Here is a 14,180-nt window from a genome sequence, read left to right as displayed (position 1 = left end):
CCCAGCACAGGGTGGCTCTCTAGGAAGATAGCCCATAGGGAAAGCAACCACCCCTGTGCCCCTTGGCCCCCCAGAGCCTGGCATTTTCACCCTCCAGGCAGCACCTTCCCTGCTGAGGCTCTGAGCACAGGCGGTGAGGAAGACAGCAGCCTAAGGGAGCAGCTACATGGCTGAGACACTCAATCAACCAATTCTGGCTGAGTGCTGACTGATACAGGTGGGTGCTGCAAGGGCCACTGGGAGAGACATGGTCTCTTTTTACCTTTAGAGACCTGGCAGTCCAGAATGGGAAAGGAAACATAAAGAAGAAAATGGTATAAAAAAGTGCCATGGCAACTTCATGGAAATTAAAAACAGGATAGAAATTGTATAGCAACTTTGGAAAACAACTTGGCAGTTTCTTACAAACAAACATATGACTACCATAAAATTCACCCATCCCATTCCTTGGTATTTACCCAAATGAGAGGGAAATATATGTCCATAGAAGACTTGTACGTAAATGTTCATAGCAGCTTATTTGTAATGGTAAAAAACTGGAAACAACCCAAATGCCCATTAACAGGTGAATGGATAAACAAGTTGTGGTACATTCATACAGCAGAATACTATTCAACAACAACAAGAAATGACTACCAATACACACAACGACATGGCTGAATCCCCAAGTAATTATGTAGATTGAAAGAAGCCATACAAAAAGAGTACATATTGCATGATTTTATTTCTATGAAATTCTAGAAAATGCCAATTAATCTATAGTGATGGGGTGTAGTTCAGTGTTGCTTGAGGAGAAGGTGAGAGAGGAGAGGGAGGGGTGACAAAGGAGCAGGAGAGAACACCTGGGGTGATGGATATGTACACAGTCTTACGGTGATGGTTTCATGGTTGTATCATATGCCAAAACTTATCAATGTGCACTTTAAATATGTGCAGTTCATTGTATGTCAACTATACCTCAATAAAAGTGTGTGTGTGTTTTAAAGCCATGGTTTCCAGCCATGATGGACTGGATTTATTCTCCTGATTCAAGCAACTAAAAAGCTTGTCAAAATATTTAAGACAACGGTTATGAGACGCTGGACAGGACAACAGGCAGTATAGGAGAGTGACCTTCAGAGAGAGGAAACAAAGGCAGTGGGCCCAGTACTTCAGCTCACTGTCTAGAAAGAGTTTCCAGGCCTCAGCACACAGAGAGAAAACCCAAGCAAAGCCTCTGGTCTTTCTGGGATGAGAAGGCAGAGTTTGAAGATGAGGGAGGCCAAGGTTGCTAGAGGTACTGGAGAAAGTACTGGAGAGGAGGGAGCTGAACAGAGAGAGCTGTAGACGTCTGCAGAGGGTTCCTTCTGAGGCTCCAGCTAAGTTCTCTCTGTGCGTGCAAGCAAGGAAAGGGGAAGATCTACTGGGATGAAGCAGGTGGAACGATCCCTAGAGCTCACCCAGGCCTGACAACTGTTCATGTTCCCACCAGCCAGCATGGGAAAATGACCTAACAGTGGCTCATAGAGTCCTCAGAAGGGGACTGCCTCAGGAGTGTGGCCAAGTAAGCCTGAGGCTAAAGGCTGTTCTGGACTCACACCAACAAAGCTTAAAAGCAAGCTTCGAAAAGGAGCAAAGTGATTCCAAGAAACTTATCCATGTCCCAGATAAAGCCAAAAAAATATTAAAAGGAAGAAAGACTTTAGCATCTAACAATGTAAGATTCACAACTGTCAACCTTATAGATAGATAGGTAGATAGATACATAGATATCCCAAAACCAAACCAGGAGAAAAATCAGTAATAGAAACATAGCTAGAAATTACACAGATGATAGCAAAGATAAGAAAAAATCAGAAAGGAAATTACAAAATATTTTAAACCAAATAAAAATAAAACCACATATATCAAATTTATTGCATGCAGCTAAAGCAGTGCTTAGAGGAAAATTTAGAGCATTAAACTCATTTTATGAAAGAACAAAAGTTTAAAAATCAATGACTGGTACGGGGAGGGAATGGCTGAAAAGGAATAGCTTGAGGGAATTTTTTGATGACACTGTAGCATATATTAATTATAGTGGTGCTCACACAACTTCATATATGTACTAAAATTCATAGAACTACCCACAGAAAGTTAACTTTACTGTATGCTACTTTGAAAAGTAAGATAAAATAAATTAGCTTTAAAAATCAATGATTAGGCTTCCATCTTAAGAAACAACAACAAGAGTAAATTAAATCTGAAGTAAGCAGCTGAAGGTAAGAAACAAAGATAAGAACAGAAACTAATGCAATAAAAAACAGAAAAACAGTACAGAAGAATCAATAAAACCAAAAGAAAGTTCTTTTAAAATATCAATAAAATTAATATAAAATTGATAAACTTCTAGCCAAAGTGATCAGGAAAAAAATGAAGACCTAAATTATTAATACCATGAATCAGAAAGGGGCTATCACTACAGATCCTACAGACATTAAAAGGGTAAAAAAGAAATATAACGAACAAGTTTATGTCAATAAACTCGACAGTGTTGATGAAATACCAAATTTCTTGAAAGATACAAGCTATGAAAGCTCACTCAAGAAGAAACAGGTAAGCTTCAATAGCCCTATACCTACTAAAGAAATTGAGATGTTAGAAGCCTTTCATCAAAGAAAACTCCAGGCTTAGAGGGCTTCACAGGTGAATTTTAGCAAACAGTTAAGGCAGAAATAATACCAGTTCTACAAAAACCCCTCCAGAAAATTCAGGAGGGAATACTTCACAATTCATTTCATAAAATGAGCATATCTCTGAGAATTAGCAAGAGAATTACAAGAAGACCACAGACCAGTATCACTCATGAACATAGATGCAAAAATCCTTAGCCAAATTTTAGCAAATCGAATTGAGTAATGTGCACAATGTGCTTGCCACATTAGCTGGTACTAACCCAGAGTGACTATTACCTGAAGGGATCAGAGAAAACTTCCTGGAGAAGGTGACTTTTGAGAGGACTTTTGACATGCAAGTAACATTTTAATAGGTGCAGGTGATGGGATACTGAAAATGGTAAGAAAAAACACAAATAAAAGAAGGTGGCCAACCAGCCAGAAACAGGTAGGCATGTCGGCACTGACTGGGGTGGCTGCCAGGCATTCAAAGAGCTCCTTTCTCTGGGAACAGTACCAGACACAGGGCTGAGTCCATGGGGCCAACTCTGTGCTATGTAACTCTGACCTCTAGCCATACCTGACTGTTCCCAGAGTTAGACACAATACCAAATTGGAACAATCAGGCTCTTGCCCAAGAATTTGAAACTTGAATGAAGGCCAATTTCCAGCCTGGGATTTGCTGGGGCCAAATCAGTATCTACCTTGAGAAAAGTCCTCAGAGCTGGTCAGTTCTTGCTCTTCCCTTAGTTTTTCGGCAACTTTTTGGACCCTATGAGCTGCCCCTGGGGCCATCCTATAGACTTTCCCTTTTAATTAGGTTAATGAAAGGTGGTTTCTGTTGCTTGCAACCAAAAGAACATTCAAGAGTTCAATGAGCACAACAGCAAGTTTATCTCTATGAAAGAGCTCTATCACTACATAAAAATGTCAACCCCTGGGCCAAAGCCCAGAGTCTGTGAAGGGAAGTCAGGGGGATCAAATCCAGTTGGAATGATGGGTGAAGTCTGGATACTGTAAATGACAAATATAGGAGGATGAAGTTTAAGGGAGAGAAGAAGGCACTAAAGCTTCTGAACAGGGAAGGACATGGTCAACACAGTCTTACAGAGGATTACCTCGCAGTGCCATGGAGGATGGACTGTAAAATATGTTTGGCCCCTTGGGAAGGCTGTGATAATAGCCACCGGAATGTTGTGCCCAGATCTCTCTTGCTCTTATGCCTTTGGTTCTCGCCTCCAGCACCTAGCTTAGAGCCAAGCACTGAGTCACCCTGAGCTAAATTCTACTGATCAGAGAGGCTGAAGAGAGAGCACTGACAAAACTTGATGACTAAATGCTGGGATCCAAGGAGGGAAGGAGCTAAAAGGTCATGGCAGTCTCAACCTTCATTGGCAATTTCAACTAAACCAGAAATGGCAGGAAGTATGATGATGTTAGGGTATATTTATGAGGATAAGTATAGTATAGACAGACTGTTTCAAGGTGTTGCTGAAACACCTAGGTAGAGTGTCCAGCATGCAACCAGCAGGAATTCAGTCTCTTGGAGGTCTGTTTACTCCCAATAACTGAGGGCTCCGGTGTGCCAGGCACCAAGCCAGGAGCAAATGGGTATCACAGAAGCCATAGGAGTGAATGAGACTGTGGAGGGAGAACATCATTGGTCAGTCCTATCTATAGAAGGAGCCTGGCCAGGCATGGCTCAGCGGTTGAGCATCAACCTAGGATACAGGAGATTATGGTTTGATTCCTGGTCAGGGCACATGCCCGGGTTGCGGGATCAGTCCCTAGTCGGGGGCATGCAGGAGGCAACCGATCAATGACTACTCTCTCATCATTGATGTTTCTAACTCTCTCTCCCCTCTCCCTTCCTCTTTCTGAAATCAATAAAGATATATTGTAAAAAAAAAATAAGGAAAAGCCTGGAAATAGGTTCAGTCCCATTCAATTAGAGAATGGCAGAATAAATGATGGCACAGACATATGATTAAAAAGAACAAGGCAATTCTAGAGGGATGTGAAATGATGTGCTGATACGCATTGAGTGCTTTTTAAATGTCTCTAGCCATTCACAGGCTTAGTAAAACCCACCTCCACTTATTTCCCAATAAGCTTATGAAAAACCTACTAAAACATCCCTTGATGCAAAGTCTCATCTATGCCAAGCCCAGCTCATGGCAGGGGCCAGAGAAATATCCTTGATTTCTTCTTGGGAGAGGTTCTGATGTGCAGGTTTCAGAACTTGCTCCTGTCAAGCCAGGTAGGGCACACACCAGGCTGTTCCCAGGGAGGAAGTGAATGAATGAATCCTAATCAAATCTGTTGAGTCTGTAGGAGTCTGATCCTGACCACTCAGCCTCAACAGAGGAAGCCAGAGAACCACACTTTTCTTTAGAAAGGAAACCTACGCTTCCACACAATCCACCCAGAGTCTATTTTAGCTAGGAACCCAGAATGAGAACATCAACTATTATAAATAGCAAAAACAAGATTACACTTTGACTAATTTCAATTCTGATGTTAGGAAAGAGGTTGGACACTAAGGCAGTTGTAAAGCAAGGGGTCAGAAGAAAACCACAGTGTGAATACAGTGTCTGGGTCAGACAATCACACTTGAATCTTTTTTCCCCCCATACTGCCTACATAACCAACTCCTGTGGCTTTAGTCTGTAGAAAAACACCTGAGAAATTCTAACAAGGTTGAAGAGAAGTTTTGAGGGAGTTCACTAAAACCAGAAAGGGAATTAATTCCTCAAGAAAAGCAGTTCTTCTTCTCTCCAGAGAGTGGAGGGCAGGGATGCCAGAAGGGCAGGGAGGTGAGCGGGCTTACCTTTGTTGTGAGACATGGCATAGAGGAGGCAGAGCACGAAGAGCGCGTGGTAATCATCGTCTGGGCTATCCAGGGCATGGTACACCATGTCCAGGAAGGGCCTGGAAAAGAGGAAGGACACACGTATGCTTTGTGGCACACGCAGGTGGACACTTCTCTCCTACCTGCACATGGGGTGCTAGTCTTTGCCTCTTAGCTCTACTACCAGCATGCAGGGAGTCCACCGTGTACGCAGTCTAACACCAGGCATTGAGGACACAAGACAAATGAGAGACAGGCTCTGCCATGAGAAGCTGCTATTTTGAGGGGGAAAGAGACTGAGGAACAGACCACTTAATCACTCCACAATTATTCACCAGCTGTCCCAGACACTAGGGATAAATGATACAATATCCTTGCTCTGTGGCACTCCCATGCCAATGGGCAGGGACTGAGGACAGATGGACCACATCATCACGGCAAAGAGTGACAAGAAATTAAGAAAACAGGGCAATGTGACAGACTAGCAATACCAGACAAGGCACCAAGTTGGAACAATTTCAGAATGTGGGCCCTGGAGCCAGACTGCCTGGGCTCAAATTCTGATTCTGCCTCTTCTTAGCTGTAAACCTGTGGGTAAATTACTTAAAACCTCTCCATTTCCCATCTGTAAGATGGGGATTAAACCCTTATAGGGTTATTACGAGGATACAAGTGAAATGATGACCGAAAGGCATTTACGATAGGGCCAGATACACAGTGGAAAGCGCTAGTATACAGGAGCTGCTATTTGATTTCTATTTTGAATACTTCAAGGACATTTCTCCATGATCTTACTTTGGCAGGTCCTGGCCCAGCAATTTCTTGGACCAACTTTCCCTGGCTGGTGAGAATCGATGAGGTCTCTCACCTCTGATACTTTGTGGGTGAGATCTATAGAGTGGCTGCAAATATCACAAACCACACACCCCAAATGCTGCCCTTCCAGGCAAAGGGCCTGGCCTGGAAAGGCTCTTCAACACAAGGATAATAGAATATGCACAGTTCTGGCCCTGGGGCCAGACGCTCTGATCCTGTGACCGCTTGTGGCTGCCCCTCTGGATGCCAGGCTGAAGCCAAGAGAGCAGAGCGCCTTGATAAGTGACCAAAGGCACACCTGACCCCTTGAAGGATACATGGGTACTGTCAACACCAGTTGTCTGGGGAGAGCGAAAAAGTGCGACAGAGAAGCAGTGCATAACCTGTTATACTTTTTTGAACTTTGAACACCATAAATGTACCATTGATTCAGAATATTACACTGAAAATGCCAAAGAGAAAGTAGTGCAAATGTACTTGTCATACATTTCAAACCAACAAGGGACACGCAGAAATTAAAGGAATAACCTTAAAGGGAATGTTTAAGTCCCGGCTGTTTCTCGAGCCCCAGATCAAGCATCACCTTTCAGATGCATGAACAGCTTTGCAATGTGTGCATTTGGGTTTTTGCAAGCCCACAGCAACAGCACTTTCAAATTAAAAGTGGGGTAAAGTAGAAAGTATTTTCCTGTAAAGAGGCTGCTTGGAGTCTGGACTACACTTTCATTTGGGAATAATGTGAATAACCAGCGCCCAGGAGTGGAGCAAGGGTTGGGAGAATGCAGCATCTCTGATGGGAGGCAACACTACGAAGCCATTTGTGCTTTGTTTACTGAGAATACAAGAAAGCAAAAGAGAGTCTGGGATGTGATCAGACAGAAAAGAAGAAGAAGGAAATGACATGGTATGGTGTAAGGTACTGGGGGAAGGAGGGCAGAATCCCCACTAAACTGGCATTGAAAAAAACTGGTGGGAAATAACAAAAATGTTAGTAATGGCTGCCTTTGAATGCTGGCATCATGGAAATCTTTTTTTCCTTCTTTGCACATTTCAATGCCTTTTTTTTAAAGAAAAAATTTTGAATGATTTTTAGTTTCTTGGCCTATATTTCACCCTGAATGCAGATACAGCCCATATGCAAGAACAGTTATGCTTTGTACTACGGTGTTTATTCAAACAAGTGGACCAATGTCAAGATCCAAATTCATGTCAAGAACAAACTGTCCCCTTGCCTCATCCTCAGCGCCCTCCTCCCTGCTCAGTGCTGGGAACTAGGAGGACAGAAGTCCTTGGAGGTGTTTCTAATGACCAACAACTCAATACTTTTGCAAAGGAGAAGGCAACTCCCCACCTTCTCTCCTTGGCATTCAGTCTCAGGACAGCAGGACTCTGGACCAAACGTTCCCGGGGCCATAAGCCTGCTTATGGCCCAACTCAAGGCACCAGGATCAGCTTCTATTATAAACCACGTGGTAGAAGATGCCAGTTAAAGTCACCAAAAGTTAAGGCACAATCTCAATCAACTCTAAGAAAATCCCTCTCTTCACTAAAATTTGGGAAAAAAGAAGTTCTAACCCCAACATTCAAACATAACATTTTGGTCTGTTCACCTTTTTTTTTTTTTGAGACTACACATAGATATTTTTCTTCCTTTAGCAAAGCTATAGTTTTACCATACTATGCAAAATATGTGCTGTGTTTCCACTTATTGGATCCTAAGAAACCGAACACATCATGACAGTATTCACTTGGAAGCAACAGCCAATAATCTATTAAGCAGATACACCTTCATCTGCTTGAGCACCCCCCACTTCTAGTCATTTGTGGTTTTTCCAATTATTCATGTTCTAACTAATGCTGCACCAAGCACCTAAAGGTTGTTTCCCCCTTTCTTTCTGTGTTTAGAATGTTTTCCTTAATTTTCAGAGCTTCAGGAATTACATTTTTTGCTGCCAAGCAAAATCAAAAAGGTCTTTGTAAGTTACAACAACTGACAGCCCACACTGCACTCCAGTGTGTTCTATTTAGCCAAAACTAAAAACGACTTCCTTGTGCATCTGATAAAAATTAATCCTGTCAGGTCACTGAAACATCTGCCAAGCAGAGATAAATAAGATGTGGAGAAAACAAACAGTGTGCTTCAACGCTTCACGTCGAGTAGGATTAAGAAATAGGAGGGGGGTTTGTGTGAATTTCAACCACCCCACCTTCAGGGTTTAGGAAATGAATTCCTTATAGGCTGACAGAGAAACCGTGCTGTTGTGTGTTTATTAACACTAAATAGGGTTAGGAGGTTATTACAGGGGTCTGTGCAGTGGGTCCAACAGATGAGGAGCCGTCCTAACAATTCGCTGCACACTGGGCAGCAGCCTTCTACCCAAGTCCATTCCAAAAGGGGTGCTGCTATAGCAGGGCTCCAGGGAATGTGGCATCTCGAAGGTTTATGAGGATGTAGCTTTGGCAGGCCATCACTGAAACCAACTATCAGGCACAAAGTCAAAGGTGGAAGCAGCATTAAATCACACTGGCTGAGTCATGAGGGCAGGCCCTGCGGACAGCTGAGTCCGAGGCAGAAAATGAATGAGACAGGGAGACCCAAACACTGCTCCCAGGGCCTTCCAGGAATGGCCAGTACAAGGTTACAAGGCAGCTCATGCCCTTTGGAACAGGGCCCGGCACTGCAGTGCGTGGGGGGTGGCATCACGTCCTGCTCATTCTCTTTCCAGGGGGTGAGCACCACACTGTCGAATGCCAGTTCTGTCCCCATGCCTCTCAAGAGGAGCTGAATCTCTGGTGGCCAAGGGCTGACGAAGAGGGAAAGGCAGGAAGCAAGATGGCTCGGTTGAGAGGCAGAAGAGACCATTTGGGTGGTGGGAAGAGGCCCTGGGTTATTCTTACTGGGCACCCCAGCCAAGGCACCCACCCTCACTGCTGAGCCCATCTCCTCATCCCAGAGACTAAGCAGTACCCGCCCTGCCAGGCTGGCTTGTGGACAGCCCCGCCCCAGCATCAGCACAAGCTCAGTAGGGCTGGGCCTCCTACCTGCTCCACTGCACACTTCCCAAGCCTGTGGCGGCGCTCTTCTCCTCATCTGTGGTGTTCTGCTCCTGCATGGAGGTGCTGGCCAACTCTGGGAGCTTGCTGCGCTCCATGATCACCATCTCTATCTCTGGAAGCAAATACAAAGACTAGGATGAGCCCCACTTCCCAGACCTAAATTTAAAGACATACTCATGTTTGAGACAAAACCCCAGAAACTGCTCCTAACATGGCAAGCAAATATTCAACAGGGATGACAGGAGCACCACCAACATGCTGGGGGGAAATACAAGACAAAGACCAGAATCTCTCTTTCCTTTCATGTTGGCATCACCAAGAACAAGGCCCTGATTTTGACAAGAAAGCACAAATTGCAATAATTTATTTTATTTCAAGGTTTTTTAAAAAAGATAATTTACTTTATTGATACCACACTTCCTTCCCAAAAGAGTTGAGGCAGCATAGAAGAAATATGTGGTTAATAAAACATAACCAAATTCACTGAAAACACTCTGAAACTGTTTATACACTTTAGAAAAAGCTTGGATGTGACTGGAGCCTTTTGTTTCCCCTTTCTATTTACAACTTCTGGATGGCAGAGAGAGGTTAGGAACCATGTTTTATTTTTCCCAATTAAAGAAGGGCAACTTGTAGCAACTGACTTAAGCATAGGATACATTTTATTTTTCAGAAAAAGGCATGAACCAATAAAAAAGAACATCTTGAATTAGAGATGGATGGTTGTTGAGCTATAAGGTGTTCTGTTACAGAGTTCTTTGACACGTGGGTTATAGACATTCAAATACTTAGTTCTTGGAACCCAGAGTTCAGTTCATTTCCCCCATCTTCAGGAGACAAAATGGGGGGGGGGGGCGGGGAAAGATGACTGAAATGTGAACTTGTATTTCTGTTTCCAGAAAGATGGGGAGCATACCTGGGTTCTGACATGACCTCTGCAATCGTCTTTCCCTGGACTCACACAGGGCCCCACTTGGCCACTGCTTCCTTTTTTGCTTGCCTGGTTTGTTTTCTACACAGACCCAAGTAATTTTAAGCGGAAATTAGCTCATGTCAACCCTTCTGTTCAAAACTCCACACTGCCTTCCCATCACATCCAGGATGAAATCCCAATGCCTCCATGGTGTGAAGGCTTGGATAGCCTGGCATCAGTCCACCTCTGACCTCACCTCCTGGCCCTCTCCACCCAGACCACTCCAGCTGTGCTGAGCTTTTCTCACTCTTCTTTCACCGGCCCAAGCATGTTTCTGCCCCAGGATCTTTACACAGCTATTTCCTCTGCCTAGAATGCTCTCACCCCCAGTTGCCCTACCCAGGCATGACTTAATCCCATCATTCAAGGCTCAGGTGTCACCACCTCAGAGACCTCTTGGAGACCACCTCCACCTGTTTTTCCTTTACCTCTTCAAATGATTAATTAAACTGCATACTTCAAAGTTCAGATTTCCTTTGTTTTCCCCTAATACCCATTTTCTGTTCCAGGATCCCATCCAGAATACCAGAGACATCTAGTCATCACATCTCTTCAGGCTCCTCTTGGCTATGACACTCTCTCAGACTTTCCTTGCTTCTGATAACCTTACAGTGTGAGGAGAACTGGTCAGGTAATTTGTAGAATGCCCCTCAATCTGGGTTTGCCTGGTGTTTTCTGATAATTATACTGGGGTTATAGGTTTCTGGGAGGAAGACCACAGAGGGGAAGTGCCCTTCTCATCACATCGTATCAAGGGTACAGGGTATCAACATGACTCATGACTGCTAATGTTATCTGCATCCCTTGGCCAAGCGTATGTTGCTCATTTTTTTCCACTGGAAAGGTACTTTACTCCTTTCATTCCTTGCTCTTTAGAAGCATGTCATGAAGCACAGATCACACTTAAGGAGTGGGGAGTTATGTTCTATCTCCTCAAGGAGGGGAGTAGCTACATAAATTATTTGAAATTCTTATAAATTTGTTCCCTCCTCCATCTTGATTTCACTTTATAGCATTTATAACTACTTGGATTTTATATTTTATATTTATTGGTTTCCTTGTTGCCTGCCTGCCTTTCCCCACTGGAATGTGGACTTCACAAGAGTGGCTGCCTTGTTTTCTACTTGAACTCCAGTGTCTAACCCAGGGCCTGGCACATGGCAGGTGCTCAATAAACATCTCTGGAATGGAAGAATGGACAAAGGAATGACTGGTCTAGCCCAATGCGGGAGGCTCTAGCAGCTGTGGCATATATTGGGGTGATCCATAGCCCTACCCATCCTGCATCCAATTTGTGCAGTGTTCTCACAGGGAGGTATCACATCCCCATCACCCTTCTGGGACTCTTAGGAGTGACTGCTTGAGACTATCCTGTGGCATGGAGTGCACCCCCTTCACGTTCACATGGGCCCAGACTTCAGCAGGGGACGGGGGGCCTTGCTCTCACCAGCCCCTTCCCCACAACTGAGGTCTGGAGTCAGATGCCACAGATTGGAGTCCCCCATAGGGCTGTCCCCCACTACACAGGTGGGGGCTGACATGATTTTTAAGTAGTATGTGGACAAATGTTTTCTTTGCATAGTTTTGTATTTATTTTAATGTGCATTAGAAGAAAATTCTAACTGCACAGAAAATCTGTTCTTTTGTGGGTGTTTCTGCTTAGGATGAGGCTAAATTTAAGAAAAAAACAAGTGAGTGGATTTACAGAGAGCTACTGAGTAAACAGTAGTCCAAGAAGCACATGGATACGGCAATGAGCGGGAGGTGGTAGAGTGCTGTCTGGGAACAGTAATCTTCCTTGTCCTTGCATCTTCACTTCCACCAACCTCCTTCAGGTGCCCCAGCTACCCCAGTCCTCTCCACAGTGGGGTGCAGATACCTCTGTGGATATGCAAAATGATTCACTGGGCAGTACCTCTTTTATTTTTAATTATTCTCATCTTCAAAAAAATCTATTTTGTTGGTTTTATAATGTACATAACATTAGCACAGTAATGTCAAATGTATAATTTAGTACAAATAAATGTATACATATTTGGGAGATTCATGAATGAATTATGTATTTGTTTGTTTGCATTCATGGATAGGGTGTGCCAGCAAGGACATCTGAAGACTACCAAACTAAACTACTTGCACCAGCCTCCCACTCTGGTTTCTGCCCTGTGACCTTTGACCTGCCTCCTGCCCTACCGCAAGCTCCCCTTCCTCCCAGCTCAGTTGTCAGGGCAGGAACTCAGCTCCAAGGACCGCCCCCAAGTTACGAGGCCAAGCCCTAGTCCCTTGGCCTGCAGAGTAAGCCTGTTGGGGTGTTGCTGTTCCCTTTCAGTTGTTAATCTCCCTGGACAGTATCTGAATTCTGGAGCAGAGGAGAGAGGTTAAAGATGATCCAGCCCAGTGCTCATCAAACTTTGTTAAGCAGTTGGATATTATTTTGGACAATTTCCTGTGGCACACCACCCCGGTAAGCCAATGAAAGCTGTTCCAGGTAAAGAGTGGGTGGGTCCCAAACGTCTCCGAACCACAGGTTCCCTCAAGCGTTCCTCAGAGGCCCCTAACGCTCCTTGCAGGAATTCTGGCACTTCACACGAAACTGCCTGAGAACCACTGGCTTGGTCCTGGATACTGTATATGAGGAAACGGAAACCCAGAAGAGCAGTGACTTTTAATACAGCTAAAAAAGTAAAAGCAAAAGCCAGGACTGCTCCACCCCCTCATCTTGGACCTCACGTCCTGGTGCAGGCCCAGGCCTAGAAGGGCCTCTCCACACAGAATGAGGTGTCCAAACCTCGGCTGGGTCACCCTAGTTCTCAGAGCTGCACCCCAATCCCTCTTATATACTCCTGACCCAGCCAGCATAGTTGTGGAGTGAGCTGTTCCATTTAGATTAATTTTCTAGATGAATATAGAACAGTTCTTCCAATGCCAAACAGTTTTTCCCCCAGCTTCTTTTAAACAATTTTATCCAAACAAGTCTTAAAAGTAGTGATTCTTACCTAGGGTCTGCCAACTCCCTGTATGCAAAAGGCTACATGGGCATGAGAGGGTTTCCCCAGGTTCTCACTGCTCCCAAATAAATTCTACAGACATCTTTAAAAGAGGATGCCAAAGAGGATTTGACTTTTTCTGGTGATTCAGGGTCAAGTGAACCACTCTTTATGCCACACCAGGATACCCGGCATGGTTCTGCATAGCTTTCTGCCCCCCGCCCCCCGAGATGACATCATGCCTGCTTCCCTCCCCAGGGTGCACATGCTATGCTGCTGCCTCTGGGAAAAGCAGATCAGTGGGCTCATGTGAACTCCGATCTCCACTGACCATCACTAAAAACTCAGGCTCCGGTGATAAACTCCCAGAGGGCTCCATCTGAACCTCAGTTATTATACCATGAGCCCCCACCCAAACCAGGTTTCTATTTTAGAGTCTGAAGGGACAATAACTTAGCCCAGCTCTGCTCAAACTTCAGTCATCTGCCTGCCTTTACAACTTTGCCATGTCTGTGTGTTGCTTGTACTATTTATTATTTACTTAATCATTTTATTTGAACTCACTTTTTTACTTAAATACATTTTATTATTTTTTAAAATATGTTTTTATTGATTTTAGAGAGAGAGGAAGGGAGAGGGAGAGATAGAAACATCGATGAGAAAGAAGAATTAACATCGATTGGCTGCCTCCTGCACACTACCTCCCGGGAATCGAGCCCGCAACCTTGGCCTGTGCCCTGACTGGGAATCGAACCAGCAACTTCTTGGTGCATCAGTTGACACGCTCAACCATTAAGCCACACCGGCTGGGCTACTTAAATACCTTTTAAAAGGAAACTATAAATAAATAAAAACTTTTAAGACAC

General features: G+C 44.2%; 1 protein-coding gene across 9 annotated transcripts in view; it reads right to left on the bottom strand.

The window, feature by feature from the left end:
* Window positions 1–14,180, bottom strand: part of CLEC16A (C-type lectin domain containing 16A) — a 199,126-nt gene that overhangs the window by 127,780 nt on the left and 57,166 nt on the right. For all 9 annotated transcript variants that reach the window (XM_081131421.1, XM_081131426.1, XM_081131420.1 and 6 more), the window contains 2 exons: window positions 9,343–9,469; window positions 5,464–5,564 (listed from right to left, as the gene is read on the bottom strand). In XM_081131421.1, coding sequence (XP_080987547.1) covers window positions 5,464–5,564; window positions 9,343–9,469 — 228 coding nt within the window. The remainder of the gene's footprint in view (window positions 1–5,463; window positions 5,565–9,342; window positions 9,470–14,180) is intronic.

This window comes from Miniopterus schreibersii (genome assembly GCF_964146895.1).
Source record: "Miniopterus schreibersii genome assembly, chromosome: 3".
NCBI classification, from domain to species: Eukaryota; Metazoa; Chordata; class Mammalia; order Chiroptera; family Miniopteridae; genus Miniopterus; species Miniopterus schreibersii.
Note: the sequence above shows the minus strand (reverse complement) of the source record. Positions and strands in the feature narration are given on the sequence as shown.